The sequence below is a fragment of the Myotis lucifugus genome, unplaced genomic scaffold, assembly GCF_000147115.1.
Source record: "Myotis lucifugus unplaced genomic scaffold, Myoluc2.0 scaffold_238, whole genome shotgun sequence".
Lineage (NCBI taxonomy): Eukaryota > Metazoa > Chordata > Mammalia > Chiroptera > Vespertilionidae > Myotis > Myotis lucifugus.
In genome coordinates this window covers 154665-182306 of record NW_005871286.1, presented here as the reverse complement: position 1 = coordinate 182306, position 27642 = coordinate 154665, and the positions used below count along the sequence as shown (strand labels likewise).

General features: G+C 39.5%; 1 protein-coding gene across 1 annotated transcript in view; it reads right to left on the bottom strand.

Moving 5' to 3' along the window:
• The window catches only part of NEB (nebulin), a 192085-nt gene that overhangs the window by 55445 nt on the left and 108998 nt on the right, over positions 1-27642 (bottom strand). The window contains 28 exon segments of the mRNA XM_023762218.1: positions 1225-1329; positions 1961-2065; positions 2424-2621; positions 3252-3365; positions 6046-6153; positions 7836-7940; positions 8037-8141; positions 8857-8961; positions 9355-9552; positions 9951-10064; positions 10167-10274; positions 11065-11172; positions 11519-11623; positions 11732-11836; positions 12881-13192; positions 13820-13927; positions 14050-14151; positions 14351-14449; positions 15481-15585; positions 16279-16590; positions 16692-16796; positions 20039-20143; positions 20618-20821; positions 23061-23372; positions 24141-24248; positions 24810-24914; positions 25553-25756; positions 26561-26872. Coding sequence (XP_023617986.1) covers positions 1225-1329; positions 1961-2065; positions 2424-2621; positions 3252-3365; positions 6046-6153; positions 7836-7940; positions 8037-8141; positions 8857-8961; positions 9355-9552; positions 9951-10064; positions 10167-10274; positions 11065-11172; positions 11519-11623; positions 11732-11836; positions 12881-13192; positions 13820-13927; positions 14050-14151; positions 14351-14449; positions 15481-15585; positions 16279-16590; positions 16692-16796; positions 20039-20143; positions 20618-20821; positions 23061-23372; positions 24141-24248; positions 24810-24914; positions 25553-25756; positions 26561-26872 — 4176 coding nt within the window.

The following is a 27642-nucleotide window of genomic DNA, read 5'->3' as shown; positions in this document are numbered from 1 at the left end:
GGAACGCCATATGCACTCCTGAGAAATGGTTGCTTTCTATGGCTTAGCATCTTTCTCTAGCTCAGCCATCCTCACCATCACTTAAGACACAGCTGATCTGTGACAATGTTCATAGTTTACATACTCTCGCCTTGACTCTAGACTATGAACAGAAGAAAACACATAAAAACAACAACAACAACAAAATCAAGGCAAACTCACATCATTGCGCAGATCATAAGCGTGCTTGGCATGGAGAATTTCAGGAGTGTCCCAGACATAGCAACCAATGCCTTTCAACCAGTTGAGGTCATCCTTGTACACAATCTACAGAATTGAAACAGATGAAGGGGATTGGCAAAATAAAATTTGATCATAATTTTAACCCCAAAGACACGGGCACCCTGTGGACCGAGATTGATTTTGTGGACTGAGAAGCAAAAGGCATTATGCAGTGAGGCCAAGCGGGCCATGGAAACATTGGCACACAGAGCCCTGCTTCCAGGGATACCTTTGAGTTCCAATGGGACCCATGGGTATATAGGAAAGCAGTATTAGGAGGAGACTGGGTATATAGGACAGCAATACTGGGAGGAGGCTGAGGTAAAGAAGTGGGTGAGTATGCTTCTCCTCAGGTTGGGCAGGAGGGGCCAGGAGGGTGGGCCTTCATGAGCAATGGGCTTACGTCGCTGATCTGATCTGTGACTTTCCTGACGTGACTGTTGACTTGCAAGTCGGGGTGGCAAATCCATTCATGGAGGTGTAGGCGGTAATCAATTTCACTGACTTTCTTCTGAGAATCCTTAGCAGTAACCATCTCTACCATGTCGGGCACAATGTTGATTTTCATCTTGTTCTTTTCATAAACGGACTTGTACAGGCGCTGTGAAGTTAAAGCACACATAAACTTGCTCTTGATACAAGGATACAAAAAGCAATTTTGGAAGCTTTAAAACAACAAGCATCGTATAGATTTAGATCACTTACAACTCCACCCCAGGGAGTTACCTGAACACATCAGGTCTTAGGAAACAAGAGCAGAATCTTTTTTTATTTTTCAACTACAGTTCACATTCAATATTATTTTATATTAGTTTCAGGGGAAGAGCAGAATCTTAAGTACTTTCTTTCCCAGTATGAAAAAGCCAGGCACTGCCCACCCAGTCTTTGTGTTTGCCACTTCTGCTTGAATGGTGGCCCCTGTCTTTATCACTGGCCACAGTAACATCCCCGATGGGCACTTACGTCACTTATTTGTTTCCTGCTTTGGACAGCCTGGACGTAGACTGGAGTATCCATGACCAAATTGTAGTCATTCCTTGTTTTCTTCACATGAGCTTGGTACTTGATCTGCCGAGAGGAAGAAAATAAGCCTGCGTTAGACCACTCATTATATTGGAGACTGCTGGTTTTCACAGCACTTTTGGTTGTTTTTTAACTCCTGGCATTTACAATCACCAGCATTTATTCAATAGACCAGGGTGTGTTTGAAGTTTATGACAATCAGTGTAATCAATGCTAGGAGGTCTGACAATTGCTCTTCTAGGAATATTTGTTTTCTTATTAACATCTTGAATACAGTATTGATTTTCCTAGGAAATCCTCTTTTTGCCAATAGATCCCATCTATAGCATCACAAACTCCTAATAAATTATATTTTCCTATAATGACAATTATGTGCTCATTAATATATTCAAAATAGCCCAAAAGGTAGAGAGAAGAGCCACATGCCCCTTCTCCTCCAGAGAACGATGGGATAGCTCAACTGCATTGTTGAATAGGAATGCCATATGCACTCCTGAGAAATGGTTGCTTTCTATGGCTTAGCATCTTTCTCTAGCTCAGCCATCCTCACCATCACTTAAGACACAGCTGATCTGTGACAATGTTCATAGTTTACATACTCTCGCCTTGACTCTAGACTATGAACAGAAGAAAACACATAAAAACAACAACAACAACAAAATCAAGGCAAACTCACATCATTGCGCAGATCATAAGCGTGCTTGGCATGGAGAATTTCAGGAGTGTCCCAGACATAGCAACCAATGCCTTTCAACCAGTTGAGGTCATCCTTGTACACAATCTACAGAATTGAAACAGATGAAGGGGATTGGCAAAATAAAATTTGATCATAATTTTAACCCCAAAGACACGGGCACCCTGTGGACCGAGATTGATTTTGTGGACTGAGAAGCAAAAGGCATTATGCAGTGAGGCCAAGCGGGCCATGGAAACATTGGCACACAGAGCCCTGCTTCCAGGGATACCTTTGAGTTCCAATGGGACCCATGGGTATATAGGAAAGCAGTATTAGGAGGAGACTGGGTATATAGGACAGCAATACTGGGAGGAGGCTGAGGTAAAGAAGTGGGTGAGTATGCTTCTCCTCAGGTTGGGCAGGAGGGGCCAGGAGGGTGGGCCTTCATGAGCAATGGGCTTACGTCGCTGATCTGATCTGTGACTTTCCTGACGTGACTGTTGACTTGCAAGTCGGGGTGGCAAATCCATTCATGGAGGTGTAGGCGGTAATCAATTTCACTGACTTTCTTCTGAGAATCCTTAGCAGTAACCATCTCTACCATGTCGGGCACAATGTTGATTTTCATCTTGTTCTTTTCATAAACGGACTTGTACAGGCGCTGTGAAGTTAAAGCACACATAAACTTGCTCTTGATACAAGGATACAAAAAGCAATTTTGGAAGCTTTAAAACAACAAGCATCGTATAGATTTAGATCACTTACAACTCCACCCCAGGGAGTTACCTGAACACATCAGGTCTTAGGAAACAAGAGCAGAATCTTTTTTTTATTTTTCAACTACAGTTCACATTCAATATTATTTTATATTAGTTTCAGGTGAAGAACAGAATCTTAAGTACTTTCTTTCCCAGTGAGAAAAAGCCAGGCACTGCCCAGTCTCTGTGTTTGCCACTTCTGCTTGACATGCCACTTACACAGAAAATGGTGCACAGAATCATGGTAACATATGACCTTCTTATATGCCTTCTTATACACTTCTTACACACCTGAGAAGTCACGGTGACCAGCTCACAGCAATCAGTTGGGGGAAGGGCAGGGACTGGAATTTCCTGACACTTTCTACAGATTCATGTGGGCTGGAGATGCAGCTGGGGCTGAAATAGCCCCTAGCTCCTTCATATATACACAATCAGAGCCATATGCACTGTTCAATAGAAACGGTTCTGATTTACAATAGACAACTTTATTACTTGGCTTCAGTTTGAAGTAGGCCTTTGAGATTACTTACATCAATGTTATATTTGCCAACTCGGAGGCATCGCGCTGTATTTGGGTCATCTTCAACACTTCTAGGTAAAGTATAAAGAGCTTTGAACTTTTCATATTCTTCCCGATATTTGATCTATAGAGATAAAGCACAAAGAAAGAAACAGTTTGGGAGAGTAATGGATCCACTTTGTCATAAGAGCATGAGACTGGCCGAAACCGGTTTGGCTCAGTGGAATAGAGCGTTGGCCTGCGGACTGAAGGGTCCCAGGTTCAATTCCGGTCAAGGGCATGTACCTGGGTTGCGGGCACATCCCCAGGGGGAGATGTGCAGGAGGCAGCTGATCGATGTTTCTCTCTCATCGATGTTTCTAGCTCTCTATCTCTCTCCCTTCCTCTCTGTAAAAAATCAATAAAATATATTTAAAAAAAAAAGAGCATGAGACTGAATAGGAAGATCTCATCCTTGAGATCCAGCCAACATGGGGTCACCACTTCTGCGAGTCCGTTTCCTCATCTGTGCACGGTCATACCTGCCCAGGTTTCCTGAGGCTTAATTCAGACTATATCTGAAAGTACTTTCTAAACTGTAGAGAGCTATACAATTGTAGTTACTGTTTGTAATACTTCTATTCCAATACTAGTACTGCTGCTATAACTAACTCATTTAAAAGTTAGTTGTAATTTTATGTAAAAGATTATGTAATTTTAAAATAATCTCTTGCCCTGGCCAGTGTGGCTCAGCTGGTTGAGCGTCATCCCATGCACCAAAAGGCCACCAGTTTGATTCCCAGTCAGGGCACATGCCTGAGTTGTGGGCTCAATCCCCAGTAGGGGGCGTGCAGGAGGCAGGTGATGGATGTTTCTTCTCTCTCATTGATGTTTTTCTCTCTCCCTTCCTCCATCTTTCTTAAATCAATAAAATAAGCTCTTTTGTAATAATGGCTTTGTTTTTCTTAATCATAAGTGAGAGGAAAGATGTGTTCAGGAATTTCTTTGTTTGTAATAACTGACAAACCTGATGCTTAAGAGACACAATCTTTGAGTTTTACTTTGTACAAGGGTTTCCAAAGATACAGTGCAATCACCTTCTACAGAAAAACCAACTTTTAGTCTGTAAGTTGTATTGCCTATTAACTAAAGCTGCATGATTTCCTGAACTAGGAGGTAAGACCCTACAGAGACTAAGATATATAATCTCCTAGCACATGATAAAATAGCAATTCTCTCACAGCTCAGAACCCCACATCTCAGTGCAAAAATAGGAGACAGGAGTATTTGTATTAGAATTCTTGCAAATCTCTTCCTTGACTAGAAATCAATCAAAATTCCCATCAGAATTTTTTAGAACATTAGTTCACATGTTCCTTACATCTAACCCATTCCTCAATTATAAAGAAGGTAGTATTCAAAGGCACTTTTAAGAAAAAACAAAAAAACTGCTGTTGGAATCCTTCTTTAAAAGGGTTAATTTTTCAGTGTCCCACCTTATTCCAAGAACAAGTTGCCAAGACTCCTGCCTCTGTGACTTTTTCCATGACAAAAATAAATAAATGAATGAATAAGCCTCTGCTAAGTTTTCTAAACTACTATCTACAAAGCTTCTCTTCCGAAATGAAAAGTTTGCTCCTTTGGGCTAGTCTGTTTGCAGTCTTCCAAATAACCGGGGCTTGGAAAAATCATTTGTATTAGTTTTTCTCTAGGTAAGAATGAAATGAATTTCATTATTATATAACAAAGGCTTTTTAAAAAAATTATGCATCTCTAGGTCCATTAGAGGGTAGTGAATCAACTTAATAGGTCACTAGCATTTTAAATGAATAGAATAGAATTGAAATGATCAGAGTGCATTGTCTTTAGTGTAGCAGTAAACATTTATGTCAGAAGGAACTCACATAAACTTTAGATGTGTGTGTGTGTGTGTGTGTGTGTGTGTGTGAGAGAGAGAGAGAGAGGGGGGGAGAGAGAGAGAGAGGGAGAGAGAATGTGCATTGACTTGCAATATAAAATGAATTCCTTACTATGGGTCTTGAAAAAAAGTTTTGAGAAATACTGGTCTAAAATGTTACATAAAATGTTCACAATTAAGGGGTAAAAGTTTCTAAAGAGGTAAAGTTCCTGAAAGAGAACTGGGTTTATTAGAACTGCAATGAAGGTTACAGGAAATTTTATAATAAAAGGTTTTACTTAAGAACATTTTAGGCATAAAGGGTTAAAGGTCACAAGACTTTATACTATATTTAAACAGCCTACATGATTTAGAATTTTTTTACAATCATGTCTATACCTAAGAAAAGTTATGCTTTAAAAAAGTAGAATTTCAAAAGATTTAAACCTTTTTTATATTTCATGGTTATGAAGATAATTATTTACTTTTTAAATCATTTATTCTAGGATGGTGTAATGACTAGTTAGTTATAACATTCACTGGTTTATTTTTGTACTACAACCTACATAATTCTATTGGACAAAAGCCTATTCTGTATGGTATATTATATCTTCTGTCTATCCCCACTTCTGGCTGAAACAGTATATCTGCCATGTCATTTGCGGGCAACCAGCCTAAAAGGCCACAGCTGTTCCTTAATACAGGTGTTTGTGATTCTCTCTAGACTTCAGGGCCCTTGAGAAGAAGAAATAAGTGCCCAGCGTCTGTGATGGCTGAGCACCTGGAATTATTTGCTGGTGGCAAACTCCTATGGAAGTGCTGGGAATACTTCTGGGCAACATGTGTTTCAGCCAAAAAGATCCTAGGAGCGGTGAGCCGGGGAGGCAGGGAGTGGGTGGCAAGGCTGTCACATTTGCACTGGACTTACATTGCTGGCCAGATCCTTCTGGTTCTTGGCGTGTGTCAGGGACATGGTGCTGGAGGGCAGGATGTAGCTGGTGGCTTTCACCTTTTCCCAGGCCTCCTTGTACAGGTTCTGTGGGGGTTAAAAACCTTCTTGTGAATGTGGAAAATACATTCTGGTTAGCTTCTGAGTAGCAGATTTCCCGTTTCTGTCCTCAGACACGCCCTAACAACCTCCAGATCTTCTCACTCTGGGGGATCCAAGTGCCCCGAAGTGAATAACTGGTTTAATGCCACGACTGTAATTTCGTAGCCCATTATTTTGTTTCTACCACAGTAGTTATCACAGTTTGATAGTTATCAGAGTTTTTGATGCCATATTCATTCCCCATAGGTCTAAGACTTTCTGGAAGGTGAAAACCACTAACATTAACACACACACACACACACACACACACACACACACATTTACCCTCCCCTACTTTTATGTAGCTAGTGGGAGCTCAAAATACATTTGTTTCCACTCCTACGTATTCATTTATCTAGGTTTTTATGTACACACAAAAACCTATGTGCACATGTATTATAGCAGCTTTATTCATGATTTGCAAAATCTGGAAACAATTCTAATTCCTTTAACTGTGAATGGATAAACAAACTGTGGGACATTCATGCAATGGAATACCATTCTGCAACAAAAAATAGACTATTGATTTATGCAGCAATGTGCACAACACATAAAGTCATTTTGCCAAGAGAAGAAAGCCAGGCCAAATGGGTACATACTATATAATTCCGTTCACAAGACATTCTGGAAGTTAAACTTTAGGGGTAGCAAACATCTCTGTGGATGCCAGGCGAGAAGAGAGGGGCAACAAAAGAGAAATTTGGAAGGGATACAGAATTTTTATGTGTCTGGACTGTGGTGGTGAACACATGACTTTGTGTTTATCAAAAGCCACAGTACTATATACCTCAAATAATAAAATTTACAAACAAAGAATGAGGAAGGGGGACTAAAATGGAATACAAACTGTAACAAATAAATCTAATTGTATTATATAATGGGTAACAAGACTACGGTGGCGGGAGTGGGGAAGAAAACAACTAATTTAGGTTATTTTGGAAAATGATATTTTGACAAAGAAAAGATTGAGAAATGATCAGATTAGAGGAGACTAAGGAGGCAGGAAAACTAAATACAAAGTGGGATCCTGGATTGTATCTTAAAAAGAAAAGTTACATTAATGGAAAAACTGGTGAAATCTAGATAAAGTCTGTAACATTCTAACAATGATAATTTCTTAGTTTTGATCATTGTACTACAGAGAAAAAAACTATGTAAAAAAAATGATGTGGGAATTCTATGTACTATTTTTGAAACTTTTTTGTAAATCTCAAATTATTTCCAAATGAAGTTTTTAAAAAAAGTGTGTTGAGTTAATCAATTCAGAAGAGTTTAAAATAGTTTTTTGGTTGGTTTGTAAGCCACTGGCCACTAGAGAATCCAGAGAAGGACAGGTTCAGGGTCAACAAAGAATAGCTCCAACAGTACCTGCCTGCCACATGGAGGAAGTTGCCAAATTTGTGTTAACTGTGTGCAATCGTGCAATATTCAAATTGGGGCTCATCTAATTGCAACTAGGAGGATTTATGAGCTAAAGTAGGAACTTAAAGGTCCAGGAAAAAAACTGGACAAACCTTTGGGAATCAAGTGCCTATCCCTTTTATTTTCTTATTGTCTCCAAAGCGGGGGGCAGGCCAGGGGGTGGGGGGAGGTAACTCAAATGAGAGAGGAAAGAAAACTCAACTCACACTGCTATAAAGATTCTTCAGATTCTTGGTTCTGTCATAATCCACTGTTTCCAGTACTGTCGTATACTTGTCCTTAATCTGATGATAATTTTCTTTATATCTCACCTACAGATAAAGAAAGATGGGTTATTCTTTTCTGCTGTTGAAAGATGTAAAGACAAATGAAGGCTAGTTCTGGAAGAGAAGACAAGCAAAACGCACCTCACTGGCATTGATGCCGCTTTGAAGAGCAGTCACATAAACTGGTGTGTCTGTGACCAGGCTATAATTCTGCAGATTGTCTTTACTTGCTGCCGTGTATTGTATCTGTGAAGGAAAACCAAAGTCTCTATAAGGGTAGAGTATGGGTCTACAGTCAGATTTAGTAATTTGTGCCAACTTAGATGAGCCCTTATTCGTAGGCTGGGTTTCTGCATCACTCCTAACAAAGAGGCCACCCTTGTGTCGTCCTGCAGATTTTGTATGGCTGTCAAAACTAATCGCTTCTCCTGACCAAGAGTGAGGTCTGGATCTTTTCCGGGCCCCCTTCCTCATTTTGTTGTCTTTCCCACGCCTATACTCCACCCTGGCGGCAACCCCTCAATTTCGACATTCCATTAGTCTGCTCCATCCAAGCTGAACCATATGCTGGGAGATTTCCCAAATATCTATGTTTTCACTACAGAGCTTACCTACCTACGGTCAAAGCATGCATTTGCATTCTACTATCTACACGTTAATCTGATCAACTAAGGTACTGATGCTAGAGGGAGTTTACTAGGAAACACCTCCCAGACAACGTTCTGTTAGAAATGTCTAATGCCTTAAACTACTGAGAGACGCACACTAAGAGGGTCCAGCACCAGGGCAGGCCACCAGGAGAGGTGTGACTGGGCAGTGGACCTATGGCTCCCTTTCCTCATGCACTGTTAGAACAGCGTTCTCTGCCTGGGCACTGGGACAACCGGGGTAAACCCCACTGAGAGCACCATGGGTTCCATTGGTCCGCAGTCAATTAGTCCTTCTAGGGAGATTGGCTTACCTGACTCTGAAGGTCATACGACTTCTTGGCTTGGAGGATCTGGGGTGTATCCCAGACATAGCATCCAATGCCTTTCAGCCAATTCAAGTCATCTTTATACACATTCTGCAAGAAAGAAGAAGTGGTGAAAGACATAAGTACTCAATGAATTTGCAATGGGATGCTTTGATAATTTCTGATCAGCTCTTGGCTGTACGTGGTGCTTAGTGGTCATAGGGTAGACTTCTCAAGGGCTGGGAGGTCTTTAATGCCCTGGCCTAACAAAGCTTAGGAGGAGAACATCAGATAAGTTTTAGTCTAGTGTGAAACAACATGGATATCCATGGCTCAGAAGGAATTCTTACACCAAAAAGTGGCTATTCATCCACTTTGTGTTGAAAAGCAGCAGGGTTTATGAATACAGGGATAATTAGATAAGACCGGGGGTGGGGGTGGGGGTGGGAAGCAAGGCAGGCTGGGTGAATCCTGTAATTAAGCTAAGCTGCAGGAATGACATACATCACTCAGGATCTCCTGTGCATTCCGGGCCAGTAGAATACTGGGTTCTTCTGGGAGAGACGTCCACTGGTGGAAGTAGTGTCGGTACTCGAGGTCGCTGAGGATGTACTGGCACTTTTTGGCCAGCACATGGTTCATCATATCATTGGGGATGTGAATATTTGCTTTGGTGTCCTCATAATGTTTTCTGTAGTTCAACTGAAGAAGAATATTTTTAAAGACAAACATAAGAAAGGAAAATGTAAATTATCCAGATCAATCTCTTAAGAGTTTTATTTCCAATATAGATCAGTACCTTTAGAATAGACTAAGGTTAAACAAACACACTATAATATATTCTTTTGTAAAAATTTCCCATGATTTTATAACACAGGATAAATAGTGACCTTGTTGTCAAATACAGAGCCCTCACTGTGTGTTTGGTCATGAAGGAGGGAGGGAATGGAGGTTGGAAGACTCAAAATCGGCAAAGACACACACGCTAAATGGCAGGGGTGGGGAAGTCTCAGGATCGACTCATGCCTCCCCACCCTATCCCCAGCTAATCTCGCACCAAAGGGAAGATCAGAAGTCAAGTCACAGTGAACTTTGCTTACCGCACTCCTCATCTTTTGGAAATCCAGGCAGTGAACCACACCAGGGAACTCACTGATTTCTTTTCCAGCCAGGTAGTGACCCTTCTGCTTCTCAAATGTCTCTTTGTATTTAAGCTGTGAAATAGGTACAACATTGAGAACCGCTGGGATTTTCTAACCAGCCCTCGTTCCCCAATGAAGACTCTCCAGTCTCTGAGAGGCAAAAGCCCTACTGACCTCACTGTTCACATAGTCAGCATGCTTGGCTCCAACAATGGGGATGTAGCGTTCATCCAAGGTATAGCCGTAGGCCTTGGTTCCCTCCCACGCCCCTTTATACAGTATCTAGAACAAAGAAAAATGTGTGTCAACAAAAGTTTATTTTCAGATACCACCAAAAAGAAAGTGGTAAAATCAAGGTAAAAGATTTATGTTTAAAGGCAAGGCTTAGATCTCTGTTTACAGCCATTAGTGTACCTCCCTAAGAACAAGGTAGAGTCTTTTGACTTGTTGCAAAGGAAATCTACAAACTCTGAGGCATTTTATAACAGAGGTTAACTGTATTTACAGTTCTAAAAAGAGCGAAAACCAATTTGCTCCTAGTGAGAAGATCACTGAAAATTGCTTTCCACTGAGATGAAACACACAGGCATACAATGTGCATGCATACATTGTCCTTTAAATTAGCCAAATTAAAATTGGAGGGCACGTCCTCCATTCCTTGGCTGGAGATGTTTGTACATGACTGGTGAAGAGGGACCAGCTTTTTTTGTCTTTTCTCTGATGGTGGCTGCTCAGTCCTGTGTGCCCCCGGAACTGGTACAGCACTTGTTACATTATTTGTGGGTCTGTTCCTCTCACTTGTACGAGCTCTTGAAAGGCTTGTCTCATTTGAGCTTTAGCTCCTCAGTGCCTCCTACAGCGCCTGGCACATCATAGCAGCTCAAAATATACCAGGTGAATAAATGCTACATGCTCTGAACGATATGCTACTTTTAATAAACAAAATTAATACAATAGATGTAGTAGATTTCCTTTAAAAGTCCATTTGTTCACAAAATCATCCAAGAATGTGAATACTGACAAGAGCATAAGGTTAGGAACTGAGATGTACATCACATAAAATAGAACTTACAGTACTGTGGAGTTTTCCCATGTCTCTGGAGTGGGTGATATATGGTGTCTCCGGAGAAAATATATACTTGCCCTTTATTAATTTATTAAATGTTTCTTTATATTTTATCTAAGGAGAGCAAACAAAACAAAACAAAAAATCTCTGGTTACTATAAATGTATATTTCATAAAATCTACCTAGTAAGATAATCAGACTACATTTAGAGATTAAAATGGACTGGAGATTAAAATTTCAGTCCATTTCAGCTAATACAATAGAATAACTTGGACAAAAATGTGGATTTTATCTAAAAGTGGGTACAATTATACCACCTACTAGTGGCTTTTAAGACATCCTCTCCCAAAGATTATCTTACTAACCCTCCTCCCTCAATTTTCTTACAAGCCAATCTGTTCAATGATAGCCAACTAACTTCCAAGTCTAGGCACCTCATTATACACAAAGCAAACTTACATCACTTTGATTGACTGAGTTAATCTTGGCCAAAACAATCTCTGGAGGATCTTCCACACTTGTAAAATTAGGATAGTTGTCGAGAGCAGCCTTCTTATATTTCACCTGCAAAGGCAGAGATGATGAAGTCGGGTCTCCCCCTACAGAGTACCCATTCCCACAGGGCAGGTAAGGAGGACAGGCAATTAGGTAAGAATAACAGGCTTTGTGTACCTGATTCACCATTTCTTGGTTTTTAGTAACCCTCACATGGTCCACAGAATCCAGGGGGATCCAGCCAATGCCTCGGAGCCACTCCAGGTCAGATTTGTAGACATTCTAAGAGCAGGAAGAAAGATATAATGTAGGAGAAATGACCGGACACAGGGTTCCAGACAGCAGATTAAAAACAAAGTTTTTTCAGCTTTTAAAGGATTTCAATCTTTTGTAGCTATTGTCTTTTCCATTCAATCATGATTTCATCTGTACAACTGAGCAATAAGTCTTGAAATAAGTCTTGAATGAGGAACCTCCTTCTAGTCAAGCCTGCCTCTACACTTCCCCACCTAGTTCCTGGATTCTCCCAGTGCACCCACACGGAATAAAGAGGAGTTACTAATATGATTCAAGTTCCACAATGCTCTTTCTGCTGAGGTTCAAGTTCAGCACCTGTGCCACAGGCAGTCTTTTACTTCCTGTTTCTGTATTGGTAGTGATGGGACCTATGCAGGGTTAGCTCCTTTGTGTGCCTGAGCATCATGTCAATGCATCGTGTTTATGTTCCTACAGACAGCTGGTGTCAGGTAGAGATCTTCATTCAGGCCTCAGTGCAAGGTGGCCTAAGCCATATTATCTACCCTAGCTTTACCACAGTCTGAATGAGAAATTCTGGGCCCTCATGTGGCTCATCAGTATTTTGCAACCATTTTGCTTTGATTCCTTGCAAGCAATACTTCATTAATGCCTTGAAGAATGAGATGCTTGGCAAAGCAAGAATGGGGCATTCCCAGGGCCTGGACTATTCTATCATGCAATGTTGTCAGAATCCCAACTCAATTCCCACCTAAGCCAATTATTATTTTAAATCAGTTGATAATTTTTTATACAAATATGAGTGAGGAGTTGCTAATGCAATGGTACAAAAGCAGCAGATTAAACACAAAATGAGGTTGAGATTTACTCAGAATGCAGCCAGTGGGTAGTGCTGTCACTCACTCACTGCTCCTGATCTTGCTCTACTTCATATCCAGCTTCAGTTCCTCCTGGGCACAAACTAAATATTTATGTCTCCAAGTTTCAAAGAGTGGTGGTTCTGGAATGCTACTTACAATTCTCAGGGTATACTGTATGTTTCTAAGTAATTAAGAAACAAAAGTCACTTACATCGCTCTGTAGTTCATAGGCCTTCTTGGCCTGAATAACATCGTTTTGGTCAGGATGACATGTCCATTGGTGCAGGTAATTACGGTAATCGATATCGCTGATAAGGGACTGCCCTTGCTTGGCAGCCAACACCGACACCGTGTCAGCAGGTATGTTGATCTTGGCCTTTGTTTTATGATAGTCCTCTTTGTACAGCCGGTCATTCTGAATCTGGCCCGCGTGCTCAAACCACACTAGGTGGGGGTCATCCCTCATGGTCGGCACACCAACATAATGACCTTTTTGCTTTACATGCTCAGCTTTGTATTTCAGCTGGTGGGGAAAAGCATGGAGATGCATTCCATCAGCTCTGACAAGCACAGAGGGCAAAAGGGGCGTTGGGCATCAACATATTCAGCACCCCCCCCAGTTTTTTGTGTTACAACCCCCCACCCTGAGAATAAATAACAAAAACATTGAAGTAGATAAATATTAAAAATATCAACTTAAATATGGGGGGAAAGTCATTTGTTTTCTAATTCTGGCAGTATTTATTTGAAGGCCTAGCAATCCTAGGAAAACCAGGGAAAAGAAGAAAAAGTGAAGATAGTGATGGATATTAGCCAGACTTGTGGTGATCATTCCACAATATGTACAAATACATACTGAATCATTATGTTGCACACCTAAAACTAACATAATGCCATATATATGTCAATTTTACCACAATAAAAAAATAAATAAATAAGAAAAAGTAAAGAACTCAAATGATAGCCTTTAAAGAAGCCAAGGATGGGGGTGGGTTGGGGGACTCCCAAAGCCCATGGGTAAAGGATCAGAAGGAAGCAGGTACTCCCACCGCCCCCTAGCCTGGCCACGGTGCTACACCTTAGCATAACCGGGTTGCCCCACGTGCAAGGCCCAGCCTTTGCAAAGTGCACTTATAACAGGATGAATTACCTCGCTCTGAACATCACTAGAATGATGGGCATGAACAAACGGCACAGCATCCGGAGGCAAAATGTAGCCTGTGGCTTTTTGTTTCTCCCAGCCTTCCTTGTAGAGGTACTAGAAGACAGAGGGCCACAGCAAAGGGTTACACTGAAGAATCAGAATGGAGGGAGAAGTCGTGTGCAGACATCTCCGATGGTCCCCACCCAAAGTCCCAGGCCTCTGGGTAAAACCCATACCTGGTCCAGTATCCGGGCTGCCTCCTGGGCAGTGTGCAGCAGGGGCGTTTCTGTGAGGGTGTACTTTGATTTGGTGTCATTCCAATCTTTCCGGTATTTAATCTGGAAACCAGAGGCAAGAGGTAAGTTAATTGATGTTAAGGAAGCATCATGTAAGCAGTCTAGCATCAGTGATCTATCTCAATGATTAAAATCTGTATCTCAGACAATGACTGCATGCCGAGTGTGTGTGAGTAGGTGGAAAAGCTTTGGAAACGACATCTTCATGATTGCAATTTTAGAACGGCAGCCATGTACTTACATCATTTAGGATTTCACCACTTTGTTTCGCTGTCACATAATCAACTCTGTCATCCACAGGCGTAAAGTTCAGACTTTCGATTTTTGTACGATATTTATTCTATGGGAAAGAAAATAGCTTTTAGACAGTCGTAGTCACTGGTCCTGTGTGAGCTGAGAAAGATACATTAAATTTAAGGATTCTTTTCTACTGGACGCATACAGCACCATATTTGAATGGCATCTTCTTGGCAATTTGGCTTTCTTCTTAGCATTTTATTATTTATTTATTAATTAAAAATATTTTTATTGATTTCAGAGAGGAAGGGAGAGGGAGAACGAGATAGAAACATCAATGATGAGAAAGAATCACTGATCGGGTGCCTCCTGCACACCCCCTACTGGGGATCGAGCCCACAACCCGGGCATGTGCCCTTGACAGGAATGGAATCAGGAACCTTCTGTCTGCAGGCCAATGCTCTATCCACTGAGCCAAACCAGCTAGGATCTTAGCATTTTATTTTTGCACAAATGGCTGGCTTCTTATGCCTCCCACGGATTTTGAAGTAGCAGGTTTGCTTAGCTCCCAAAGTCATGCAATGTATCATCATGTATCTTACATATATCATAATACTCAATACATTTTTTTAAACTGGACTAAGTTCTCTCAAAGTATTTTCCTGTTGCTGACAATATAAGTTTTTCATATATACAATTCCAAACATAATGAGTGTGTTGGATATTATATTATGGATGTGATCCCATAGTGTCATAGCAACAGCACAGGATTATTTTGGGGGGAAAAAGTATGTCAAATGACAGCAATTGAAATTGTTTAAATTGCTGATAGGTAATGACTAAACTTTGGCTTGTGTATTTTATTTTTAATGCTTGTTTAGATAGAAGAGAGAGAGAGAGAGAGAGAGAGAGAGAGAGAGAGAGAGAGAAAGAGAGAGAGAGAGAAACATCGATGTGAGAGTGAAACATTGATTGGTTGCTTCCCATATGCGTCCTGACCGGGGATCAAACCTGCAATCTTTTGGTGCACAGGATGATGCTCCAATCAACTGAGCCACCCAGCCAGAGCTTGTATATTTTTTTGTTCATTCTTTTAAGAAGTATAACGAATGGCAGGATAAAATGTTAGAATACCTCACTGAAGATATCCCCAGCATATTTGGCGTGATTGACGGAAACGGAATCATTGGGCATCCACCCGATCCCACGCAACCATTCCAAGTCGGCCTTGTAAATAGCCTGTGAAAAAAAGGTGGAGGTAAAGTCAGCAATCCTACCCACAAGTCCTGTTCATTCTGTCCATTGGTCTGTTGGAGAAATACAATTCAAGAAGGATCTACTCAAACGGCCAGGCAGGTGACATGTAAATTAATTAGGAAGCCAGGTGGCAAAACTGAGTAACAAGCTGAGGGACATATTTTCTATTTAAGAGGGAGTAGCTTCCGTTCAGCTAGAGGTTATTGTCTGGGCTCAGGCACATTCAGAGCTTCCTCCTCTGACCTTTTAAGAGAAATAGGAAGTCCTAGATTTGTATACAAAAATTTCTGATCTAAAAATTCTGGCAACTTAATTCAAAAATTTTAAACATTGTGTCAACTAAAAAAGGATATCTGTGCCTACACCCTGTCCATGGACTGCCACTATTTTATTTATGATATAAACCTGTTGCTACTTAAATTCTATAGAAATCATATTTTCACCTTAATTGTCCTTACCCTGTAACAATTAAGGACTGTATTCACACTACCATTTATTTCTTGACACAAAGTCTAGATCCTTTATGACTTTGATACCATACTACCAGGTGTAACTAAAACCAAATTCTTGGCTGTATAAAGACATGGAGATCTGATCCAAGGACTTAATGACATAAACTTTCTGGGAGTCCTGGCAAAATACAGAAGAGCTCATCCAAAAATGCAGCCCACTCACATCGCTTTGCAGTTCGTAGGCCTTTTTGGCCTGAATCACATCGTTCTGGTCGGGCAGGCATGTCCACTGGTGTAAGCGTTGGCGGTAATCGATGTCGCTGACCAGAACCTGGCAATTTTTAGAATGCAAGATGGAAAGCATATCCACAGGGCTTTGGAACTTAGTCTTGTACTTGGCCCAGTTCAGCCGATACTCTCGCTCATTCTGAAGCTTGCCCGCTATGAGGGCCCACCGGATCCTGTTGTCGTCCCTGGCGGTGAGGGTGCCCACGTAGTGGCCCTTCTGCTTCTCATGGTCAAGCTTGTATTTATACTGGAGACACAAAAACAGAGCAGACGGGTCACAGCTTGTACCCGCAGTGCACCTCGGGCATTTGCTTACAAAACTGAGAAGTGAACCCAGGCCACACTCACATCGCTGGCGATCTCCCGGGAAGCCTTGGCAGACTGTATAGGGATGGCATCCAGCCGCACGTCGCAGCTCATCTTCATTTCATCCCAACCCTCGCGGTAAATTTTCTGAAGAGAACAAAGGGTATCATTCCAGGTTCAAATTTACCAATAACTCCAAGGACTCACGTAGAATTATTATCAGAGGGGTGCAGTTTTGAAGACCCAGAGTCAGTTAAAGAAAAGGGGATAGGTGAAAGAGTCATTCTGCACCATGGTACTGAAATATAAGGTTATGTCCGGTGTCCAAATATCAGAGATTGACCAGAGTTCTTTCTTTTTAATTTCAATCATAGCCTCCACATAGCTGTAAATGGTTTATGTAAAAGAGTTGAGTTGCTTCTTGGATTGGTAGCTTTGGGATAAATTTCAGTTCAGACATGAATGGGCTAGTATTGAATTTCTTTATTCAATCATCTAATTTAATTTTAAAATTCAATTCTATTTTGTAATCTTCAAAAGTAAAAACTTTTTAAGTTTGTGAGGCTTTCCTCCCAATATGGTTTCTTAGATTTTATATGATTGATGATGCATATTGTTTGGGAATGTTAGATGTTCCTGCTGAAGTACAATTGGATATTAATAGCCATTTTTTAAGAAAAATGCAGTGTCTTTTTGTTTGTAAAGAGAAGTTAATTAAGAGAATGACTGGTTTACAGATAACTTTATAAAGACTATACTTTCAGGGATCATTTCTATAGTTCGTTACAGAGAAATTTAAAAATATATGTTCATATTTAAATAGGCACAGTCTGTATGACAATGTCACAAAGACTCAGAAATAACAGTAATTTCAATGTATAATTTAGAAGCCATACCAATCAGTATGGGATCTTGAACAGTGAAGAAAGGAGAGGTGAATTTCAATTATTGATAATTTCATGGCCTTTGCATATCTGAAATATGAGTGCTCAGATAAATTTTGTCTTTGTAAGTATGGATACATTTTATAGGAATTTTCATTCAAGCTTTTGTAAGAATTTGGGTGGTCCTATTTTAACAATCAACTTGTTTTCTGTGCAAAAGAAAAAGTATTCTCCACATTTAAATGTATTATACTAGAGAATATTCAATGCAAACTTGTCATATTATTTTAAATTATTTTTGTTTTTTATTTATTTCATTTTGTTACATATTATTATTATTACATTATTTTTTTCTCATGTCTTTATTTTTGTTTGCTTATGTGGTCAAATGTATTTTTATTTGAATTAAAAATAAATCTGGCTTGAGACCAAGCTTCTTCATCTACTAACTTTGGGAAAACATGAGAAAATTCCTTAATCATTTTAAGTTTCAACTTTCCTATTTGATAAAAACAAAATAACCATATTTTACTCATGTGGTTAGTTTGAAGATTAAATGAGTTCATTTAACATGAATTTGCTTGATTACCTATAAAATTGTATACAAATATTCTAAAAATGTGCTTTCTAAATGATGGAAAGAGTTTTAAATAGTGAATTTTATAAAGTTATAATAATGGGGACACCATGTGTAAAGAAAATGCACATTTTGGTTGACATGCAAATGGGATGTTTGATTTCTTCCCAAATACAAGCCATTCTCATTAATATGTAAATATCTAAAGTTAATAACTTTACTTTTGGCATATTTTCAAATATTAGTCTTGCTTATATCATCATATCCAGCTGGGAAATTCATCATGCAAACAAGACCACATGAAACTTTCGAGAAAATTCCTGCCAAAGATGCCTCTGGATCAAACCAGAGAGTTGAAGAGGCCGTGCTCAAATGAAGAGCTGCCTCTCCACCCAGTCACTTGACAAGGGAACACTGCACAAAATACTGATTCTGGTCCTCCCCTTCCCCCAAAACTATCAGGGCCCTAAAATTTTATTTTTTTCCCAAGCCTTGGAAAAAATTAGTTCTCAAATGGCTCATTATCATAGAGTTGAGGGCATACAGTTGGGCACGTGGTGAGGAATCTTTGCCAGGCAGGTTCCTTCTCTCATAAAGATGTATTACTTTTTGAAAGATGCAAAGTTTCAATCTATGGTGAGTTGCACTAAGGAAGTACCCTTCTTCTAAGGTTATGCTTGTTTTACACATGAGAAACCTCTGAGATCCATGAAGGTGGTACCTTCTTGAACGTTGCTGCATTATGTTAGCCACATAACTAAATTCTCTCATTTTATCTAATAGATTTTTAAGTTGATGTCCTTGCTTCTCCCAGGCATATAATGATTTATTCTGCAAATAATAATAATTTTGAATTTTTTTTCCAAAATTTATCTCTTATTCTTACTCTTATTCAATTATTTTGGCTTGAATGAGAGGCTTACTCAGCTAGAACCTTCAGCACATTGGCAATGTTAGTGGGCATCCTTGTTTTACTCCTGACTTGAATGAGAAGTTTAGTTACTGAGGATGAGCCTGGCCTTGGATTTGAGATTTATTCTTGCAGTCACATCAAGAAAATACTCATTTATTCTTATTTTTCTATGACTTGATTTTAGAAAATAAGAACAGATACTGAATTTTGTTGCATGCATTTCCAACTCTTATTAAAGGAGCATATGATTATTCCCTTTTGTTCTATCACATTATTAGGTTTCTGAAAATAGAATCCTCTTGGAATTCCTGTATAACCTTAGTTGTTTGTGTCATGTATTTATATCCAATTTGATTTATTAATATTTTACTTAAGATCTTCCTCATTATCATTGGTTTAGTTTCCATTTGTGAAACTATTTGGACAAGTTTTGGTAACTGTAATGGCGTTTTTTCTTTCATTGGACTCTATGGCAGTCTTTTTTTTTTTCCTTAATGTTTTGAAAGAATTCTTCTGTAAAATCATCTGAGTGACCATGGCATTTGAGAGGAGAATGTAACGTCCTTAATAACCCTCTCAATTTCTTGCTATATGTTTTTATTCTTTTTCTGGGGTCAATTTTGGTAATTTGTAATTTCCTAGAAAATGCCCATAGTCCCAATTTTAAAATTAATTTGTAGAGTTTTGCAAAGAATTCTCATATTTCAAGTTCACCTGACTGTCATTAATTCCCCTTTCTTGTGTGTGGGTCTCTTCATTCCTCTTTCATCTTTCGTGTCCTTATTCTCTTCTCCCTTTTATCATGTTGACACTGGCTCACCAATACCTGACCCTGCCCAGTGACTCTGAGCCGGGGATCTGCTCCTTTCCTCACTCTTGGTCCCAGACTGATGGTGAGGAGTCTTTCTTGCCTCCACCAATCTTCTCTCCTTTGACTATGAAGAGTTCCAATGGTGATATTGTAGCACCAACTCAATGACTTTCTAAACAAAATGGATTCTGTTGCGATACTTACATTGCTCACATTGAGAGCATTGGCTCTGGCGAGATTAATTTCTGGAGTATCTGGCATTATGTGGATCGAAGTTTTATCCTTGTCCCAAACTTCTCTGTACTTTGGCTATGGAAAGAACCAATAATAAAGAAGTTACTTCATAATTTGTAACTTTGCTAGTTCCAATGCACAACTTTTAATTTTTCTGATGCAAAACATTTTTATATCTAGAGCCTTTTCACATAGATTACTCAAATTTGATAAAATTTTTTATTACTGTATTAGTACCTTTTATTAATACTTGGAGTTTCTGTTTAAAATTAGAAAGTAAATAATAAAGCAACTCTGTCAACATTACTTATTAAAATATTTGCTATCATCAATATTATGTTTATTACTAGGTTAATGATTTGTTTGTTTGTTTGTTTTTGTTAATTCTCAACCGAGGATATTTTTCCATTGATTTTTAGGGAGAGTGGAAGAGAGAGGGAAAGTCAGAGAGAAACATTGATGTGAGGGAGGAGCCTCACAGGGCCCGGGCAATGATTTCATTTATTTATAACACTAACCTAATTTTATTATAGAGAAAATGGTACTTACAATACTAATATTTTCAGCATTTGACTTAGCAAGGACAACTTCCGGTGTGTCGACGATGCTTGTGTACTTGAGGTTCACCACAGGTGTCCGGTAGACACTGTCTCGTAGGATCTCCTGGGCATTCTTGACTCTCAGTACTTCGGGAGACCCATCCGGCATCCAGCCAATGCCGCGCAACCACTCCAAGTCAGCCTTGTAGATAGCCTGGGAAAGAAAACAAAGTCAGCTAGAAACTGGATTTTTAAAAAAATTAGTAAAATAGGCAAGCACTTTTGTATGTTACATTTTATCTTCCACAAACAGTAATAAAAAATGAGTACTCTCCTGACAAACATAACTTCTCATATACGCAGTAGTGCTTTGTTCTGCCTTTCCTCTGTGGCAGGGGGTCCATGTTTGGGTGCATGTACACATTTTAAAAAGTAGAAAGAGCTCTCTGTTTAGGGGGATGCATGCCAAATTTTTGAATAATATTAGATAATCATCCTACTAGTCAATGTGGAATTTAAAGCAATAATAATGGGCTCTTTAATAAGTTCTCCACAAAGCAACCAGAATGATTTTTTCCAAGTTCGAAATTCAAATCTGCTGTCACCACATCCCCTCATCCTGTGACTTCCCATTGGTCCTAGGATAAAGATCAAAATCCCTAACATGGACTAGAAGGCAAGGGCTGATCTGGCACCAGTCCCGACTGTTCTCCCAGCCCAGGGGTGGGCAAACTTTTTGACTCGAGGTCCACAATGGGTTCTTAAACTGGACCGGAGGCCGGGAACAAAAGCATGGATGGAGTGTTTGTGTGAACTAATATAAATTCAAAGTAAACATCATTACATAAAAGGATACCGTCTTTTTTTTTTTTTTAGTTTTATTCATTTCAAACGGGCCTGATCCGGCCCGCGGGCCGTAGTTTGCCCACGACTGTCCCAGCCTCATCTTACGGGTGCTTCCCTTCGACCTGTGCATTCTGACCGCACCGGCCTTCTTTCAGTTGTGTTTCAGTTGTGCTTTGCATATGGCCCCCTTTGCATACGTTGCTCATTCTGCAGGAAAATCCTCTGTGTCCTCCTCAGAGCCACCTCCTACTCTCCCTTCAGAGCCACTAAATCAGCACTTCCTTAGATAAGCTTTCCCACCTCTCATAGAGCCAGAGATCACTCCTCGGCCATCTCACTATTTGCTGATATTCTCCAATTAGCACCTATTGCTTTGTTATCGATGTGAATTTCTAAAGTCAGGAACTTGGTCTCATTTATTCTTTATTTACAATTGTATCTTTAGTGCCTAGCCCAACACTTGGCACATAATGTGTCTAATATTTTAAAAAGACAATTAAGAATGCAATCCCTACCCTAGCTTCACAATTCTGATCTCAATTGTGTTTTTTTCCAAGATAGCAAGCACCTCCCTTTGAATTGGGATTTTTATTTTCTTAATTATCTAAATCTGTTTCCCCAGACATAGATAAGTGGTAAACCATATCAAATTGCTTTATGTTAAACACCAGTTATTAATTTTATAAAAAACCATGGTGCTCTTCAGAAATGATATTTTAATAACTAGGCAATAAGATATAAATACCAGGCTAAAAAGGTAGTAAGAGGAGTGAAAAGGTAAGAAATTTTCTACCTACATGAAGAATGACATATCTAGAATTTAGAAGAAAGGATTCTCAAAGAAGATTACATAGACATTTTGAAATTTCCCTCCCTCATTCTCTAAGAACTTGATTGCTGTGCACACCTCAGTTCACTAATGTGGGTCAGGTTAGTGAACAGACTGCCTTTCTTGAGAAAACGGCCTACATTCACCAGGTGGCACTTCATTTCAAGTGATGGGCGTACATCCTACAGGAAACTCATTCATTATGAGAAAGCATCTTTTGAAGCTTAGGGGAACCAAGATCACATAATTAAAAAAAAATGGTATCCCTTCTATAGAAAAAATAAATAGCCCGAGGGAATCCATCAGTTCCCAAACATTGAATGTGCATAAAATATGAGTACATTTAAAAGCAATTCAGGTAAATTAATGAAACACCAGGTTGTAAAGAACACCAAGTTAAGGGAAACCAGTGAGTCTGGAGCATGCTACTAACCTTTGAAATTAATTTTAAGGAAAATAGCCTAGTTCAATGCATAGCTGAAGGACCAGGACAATCCTTAATAAACTACAAACACTGCACATGTTCACAAGTCTATAGAACAATTATGAAAATGAAAACTTAACAACAAAAACAAAAACTTTCTGAATAAACCCAGCAGTAGGGTAGGCACTTAATAAGCTTGGTAAAATACTCAAGGGAAGTGCTTATGTAGGGGGAGTTGTATTTTCCCACGCACTGGAAGGAGTGGTCAGGCAGAGCTGTGGAAGGCTTCCTTCCCGGGGACAGCTCACCCCTCAGGCACCTGCCTTGGTGCTCCCTTCCCAGGCACACACTTACATCACTCTGCAGGTCATACGCTCTCCTGGCGTGGATCACATCATTCTGGTCAGGAAAGCAAGACCACTGGTGCAGGTACTGGCGATAGTCCACGTTGCTTGCTAATGCCTGGCCTTCTTTGGCAGTGCTGATGGACACCATGTCCCCTGGGATGGAGATCTTCGCCTTGTGGTCATTGTAGGCCTTTTTGTACAGCCTGTCATTCTGCATCTTTAATACATTTGCTGCCCAAGCCAGTTTAGGGTCTTCCTTGGCATTGCGACATCCAATATAGTGGCCTTTCTGTTTCTCATAAGCAGTCTTATATAGATACTGTTGGGTGTGAACAGAAGAAAGAAGAGTTGTTTTTCCAAATTCAATATGTCTAGACATTCAGTTCAAAATAGCTCCATTCCCTTAGATTCCTCTTTTTGGGGCACTACAAGCACCTCTAGGCAAGAACATTGTGAGCACCTCTAAGGCAAGAAGTGTGCTTCTAGGTTTTCCTCCAATACAGGCTTGTCCAGTGTTTCCCAAACTCCAGTCAAGGTTTGGCACCCTCACATGTTTTGTCACAAACATGTACCAAATGTACTTCATACTTTAAGTCAATTTGATCCTTTGTTTAAATAAATTTATTTTTTAAGTGTAAACTTACTTAAGTTGTTATTTTAAAATTTGTAATTCTATCTAAATGGGATAAAATCAGTATTATTTCTAGCACACATTGAAACACATATATAACCATTTAAAAATGCTTGTTTATGTATTGCATAATATATCACTTTGAGAAACAACAGAATTCTTTTCACCCATAAATCTCCAAGTGCTAGTAAATTAGCTTATATTGAGAAGATATTGAAAATAAAATAAAAATCTGTGCTTAGACATAAGAAGAAGAGCAGAACTCAGCAGAGATGCATGAAGATCATCAAATTGTTCTAAAGTTGTTCTTAAATTTGGGATTTTAAAACAAGACACTAATAACAATGACCTCCACTTAAGTATAATTCCTGGGAAAATAAGTTAAAGATTAGTATGGCATTAACCCCCTGTGTGCCCACTAGTGTTTGTCAAAGCTGGGCAAGGAGGAGCTCTTACATCACTGGCGATATCCCTGGAAGCCTTGGCATGCTGGATCCCAATGGCATCTGCTCGCAGGTCATAGCCGGTCGACTTGACATCTTCCCAAGCTTGCTGGTAGTGTTTCTGCAATTGGAGATTGCAATGCTACAGTCAGTCTGAAGAGGGAGCTACTGAGCAACATGCTAACAGTTATACTGAAAACTAATCTCCCCTAGAGCTTCATAAAATAGGCTGGTTTCATATTGAACTTATGTTCCAATCGTTTTTTCATGGAATTTAGTAAAGTTATCTCTTATATCTTTTTTTTAAAGAAGGAAATTTAGGAGACAGGAAATCATGTTAAAATGAGAAAAAAATATTATTTGGTTTTTAAAAGGAAAATCAATGATGGGTCACTAAAAAGAGAGCTAAGTATTATTATACATGCATAGGTATTTTTATGTTGTGTTTTGGCAAAACCACTGCATTTTTCCTTCCAAGAAAGATAAAGACACATATCTCTAAACACACACACACACACACACACGCACACACACACACACATTAACTTAAAGACTAGAGATAAAAGGAATGGTAAGGAACTGTCTTTCATAAATACTTTCCGGAGAATATTGCCTAAAGGTTCAGTTAGGCAGGAAGGTTCAGAAAGCATTGTATAAAGCAAATGGGTGTGTAGTGCCTTACGTTGCTGATCTGCAGGGCGTTGATCTTGGACTGCAGCATCCCTGGAGTGTCGGCTGGCACATTCACATTAGCCTTCTCTTTGTCCCAGGCATCGCGATACAATGGCTGGTAAAAATGAAAGACAAAGGATGATTGATGAGTACATAAATCAGTTACCACATGAATAACATTACAATTAAAAATTCTCTTTGAAGGTTTTCCTATATAAATATAGATCACATTTTGTTTTTATTTAGACAGTGCCAATAGTGACTTCAACAAGAGGAATACATTCGTGTGTAATATAATATAAATGTAAAATGAGTCAGAAACATGGTAGTAAAATAATCCTTTTGCATTTATTCACATGTAATTATCAGGCAGTAAACCTGCATTGTAGGTAACTATGATATTCCACAATGCTAGTAAAGTCCTGGTTCTCTTAACTAAAATAACTTTAATAATGTCTAACATTGCCACCCCTGGACTTTTCAACTTATTTTATGGTTGAATGCAAAAAAAGAGGTCAATTTCTGATCATGGTATGGTTGACCAGTATTATAGGCAAGGTCTTAAAATGCGTTCAAAGTATACATCAGAGTCTGTGAAACATGAAGATACCCACTACACTTATAGTGAACAAAGAGTTATCTAAGCAAATGAAATGTGGATACTGTTCATCGACCGACTATATAAAATTCTATCTGGATATATGTATCTTCAGGATTCTGATGGGTATGAGCAGTTTAAAGTTCACAGCTTACCTCGCTGATCTGTAGAGCATTGGTCTTTGCCAGAATGACTTCAGGCGTATCAGCAATGCAGGTGAATTTGAGGGTCTCAGGCTTTGTACGATACAGCTTTTCATTGAGGAGATCTTGGGCATTCTTCACTCTCACCACTTCCACAGAACCCTCTGGCAACCATCCGATACCCTTCAACCATTCCAGGTCTGATTTGTACACGTTCTACATGAAGGAGAGGACCACAGAGTGCAGAAAAGTCAAATTTGTAGTAGAGCACAATGCCAACAAACCACACACATGATCTCTGTTTAAATCAGCTGGGTGGCCAATCCCACGAAACTCAAGGATCAGCATTAAATGGTATCATTGGGTGTACTGTCTCTGGCACAGGTCTCTGGGAGAAGCTCACAGGATCTATCCTCCAGGATTGGAGCAGGGCTGACAAGTGGCATTTGGGGAATGACAGACTGCAATGGCATAAAATGCAAAGTTGAGCTTTTGTGCTCACCACTTGGAATCTGCCTTTATGTACCACTGGGAATGCCTACAGATGTATCATCTAAGGGATTTAGGGGGGAAAGTCCTTAGATGCATGTATAATGAGAAAAAATACATATCTATAAACATTTTTCCCTATATACAAAAATATTATATAAATATATATTTCCTATATGCACCAGATAAACTTGAAATGCAAAATTTTCTTATGCTTAACCTGTTTCTGAAACTTAGGTATCTGATAATGTATCACAAATGTACTGGATCAGAACAACTGGGACTGAAATTTTCTACCTAATTACATAGAACAGCAGAGTGATTTTCATCTTGATGGATAAGGCCTTGTTGCATAAGAAGGAATCCCTATAAGATTAAAAAATATTCAGAAAAACTCTACTATCATGAAATGTACAGACTATGCTAGGTTCTTTCTATGAAGATTACCAGTTAAATTATGTCCCAGAGAATACACTGTGATTACACACACAGACACACATCTCCCCAAGGGTCTGGTGATAATATACGCACATCGCTCTGCAGTTCGTAGGCTTTCTTGGCCTGGATCACATCATTCTGATCGGGCAGACACGTCCACTGGTGCAGATAATTGCGATAATCCACGTCGCTAACCAGGACCTGGCATTTCTTGGCTTGAACAATTGACATCATGTCCAAGGGTGTATTGTAAATTCCTTTAGACTTCTCATAAGCTTTCCTATATTCCCTGTCACTCTGGATCTTGGCAGCATGTATAGACCATACCAATTTGGGGTCATCTTGTAGGCTGCGGAAACCCACGTGGTGGCCCAGTTGCTTACGGTAACCTTCTTTGTATTTGTACTAAAGTGGTGAAAAAACAGGTAAAAAGACATATGAAAATAATGTATTAGAGAACTTTTCATGACATGTTTCAGAATATTTTCCTAATGTAAAGTGGCTTGACATTGGCAGTCATTATGTACATCACCTAACTTTAAGGAAATTAGAAAGGGCTATTTAGATAGCTTTATAGAGGACATGAGTAAATCAGGAGGGACAGTATGGTAAACAAGAGTAATAAAAAATTAATAATAGCTAACATTTATGGAGCAATCACTCTATGCCAGACTCTATTATGAATGCTTCAAATGTATTAGGTTGATCCATCTGATATTGCTGATTTTTTTAGTTAAAAATAGTTGCAATTATAAATTCATTTAATCCTCACAACATCTCTATGTGGTAGTACTGTTATTATCACATATTTCAGATGGGGGGGGACAGTAAGGGTAACCATTGTCCCCAAAATTGCCTGGCAGGTGGAAACATTAGGTCAGATGGTCCCCCAAGAGTACTGAAGGTACTTCAAGTAGGAAAAAATCATGTGTGATTTAGGAGACAGACAAGATGTATGTTTCAGGAATGGAAAGCAAGGTTGCTGGTTTGAATCAGAAGATGACAGTAAAAGACCCATGGATAAGAGTTTGTGGTCCATGCTTGTCCTCAATGTCTTAGGACTAGAGTTAGATAGCTTCTCTTTCCCATATTCAGATCTGATCGGCAAATTTGGACAAAAGGGAGATAGAAAGAATGGGAATAAAGCAGACACTGTACTCAGGTGTAGTTTTTAG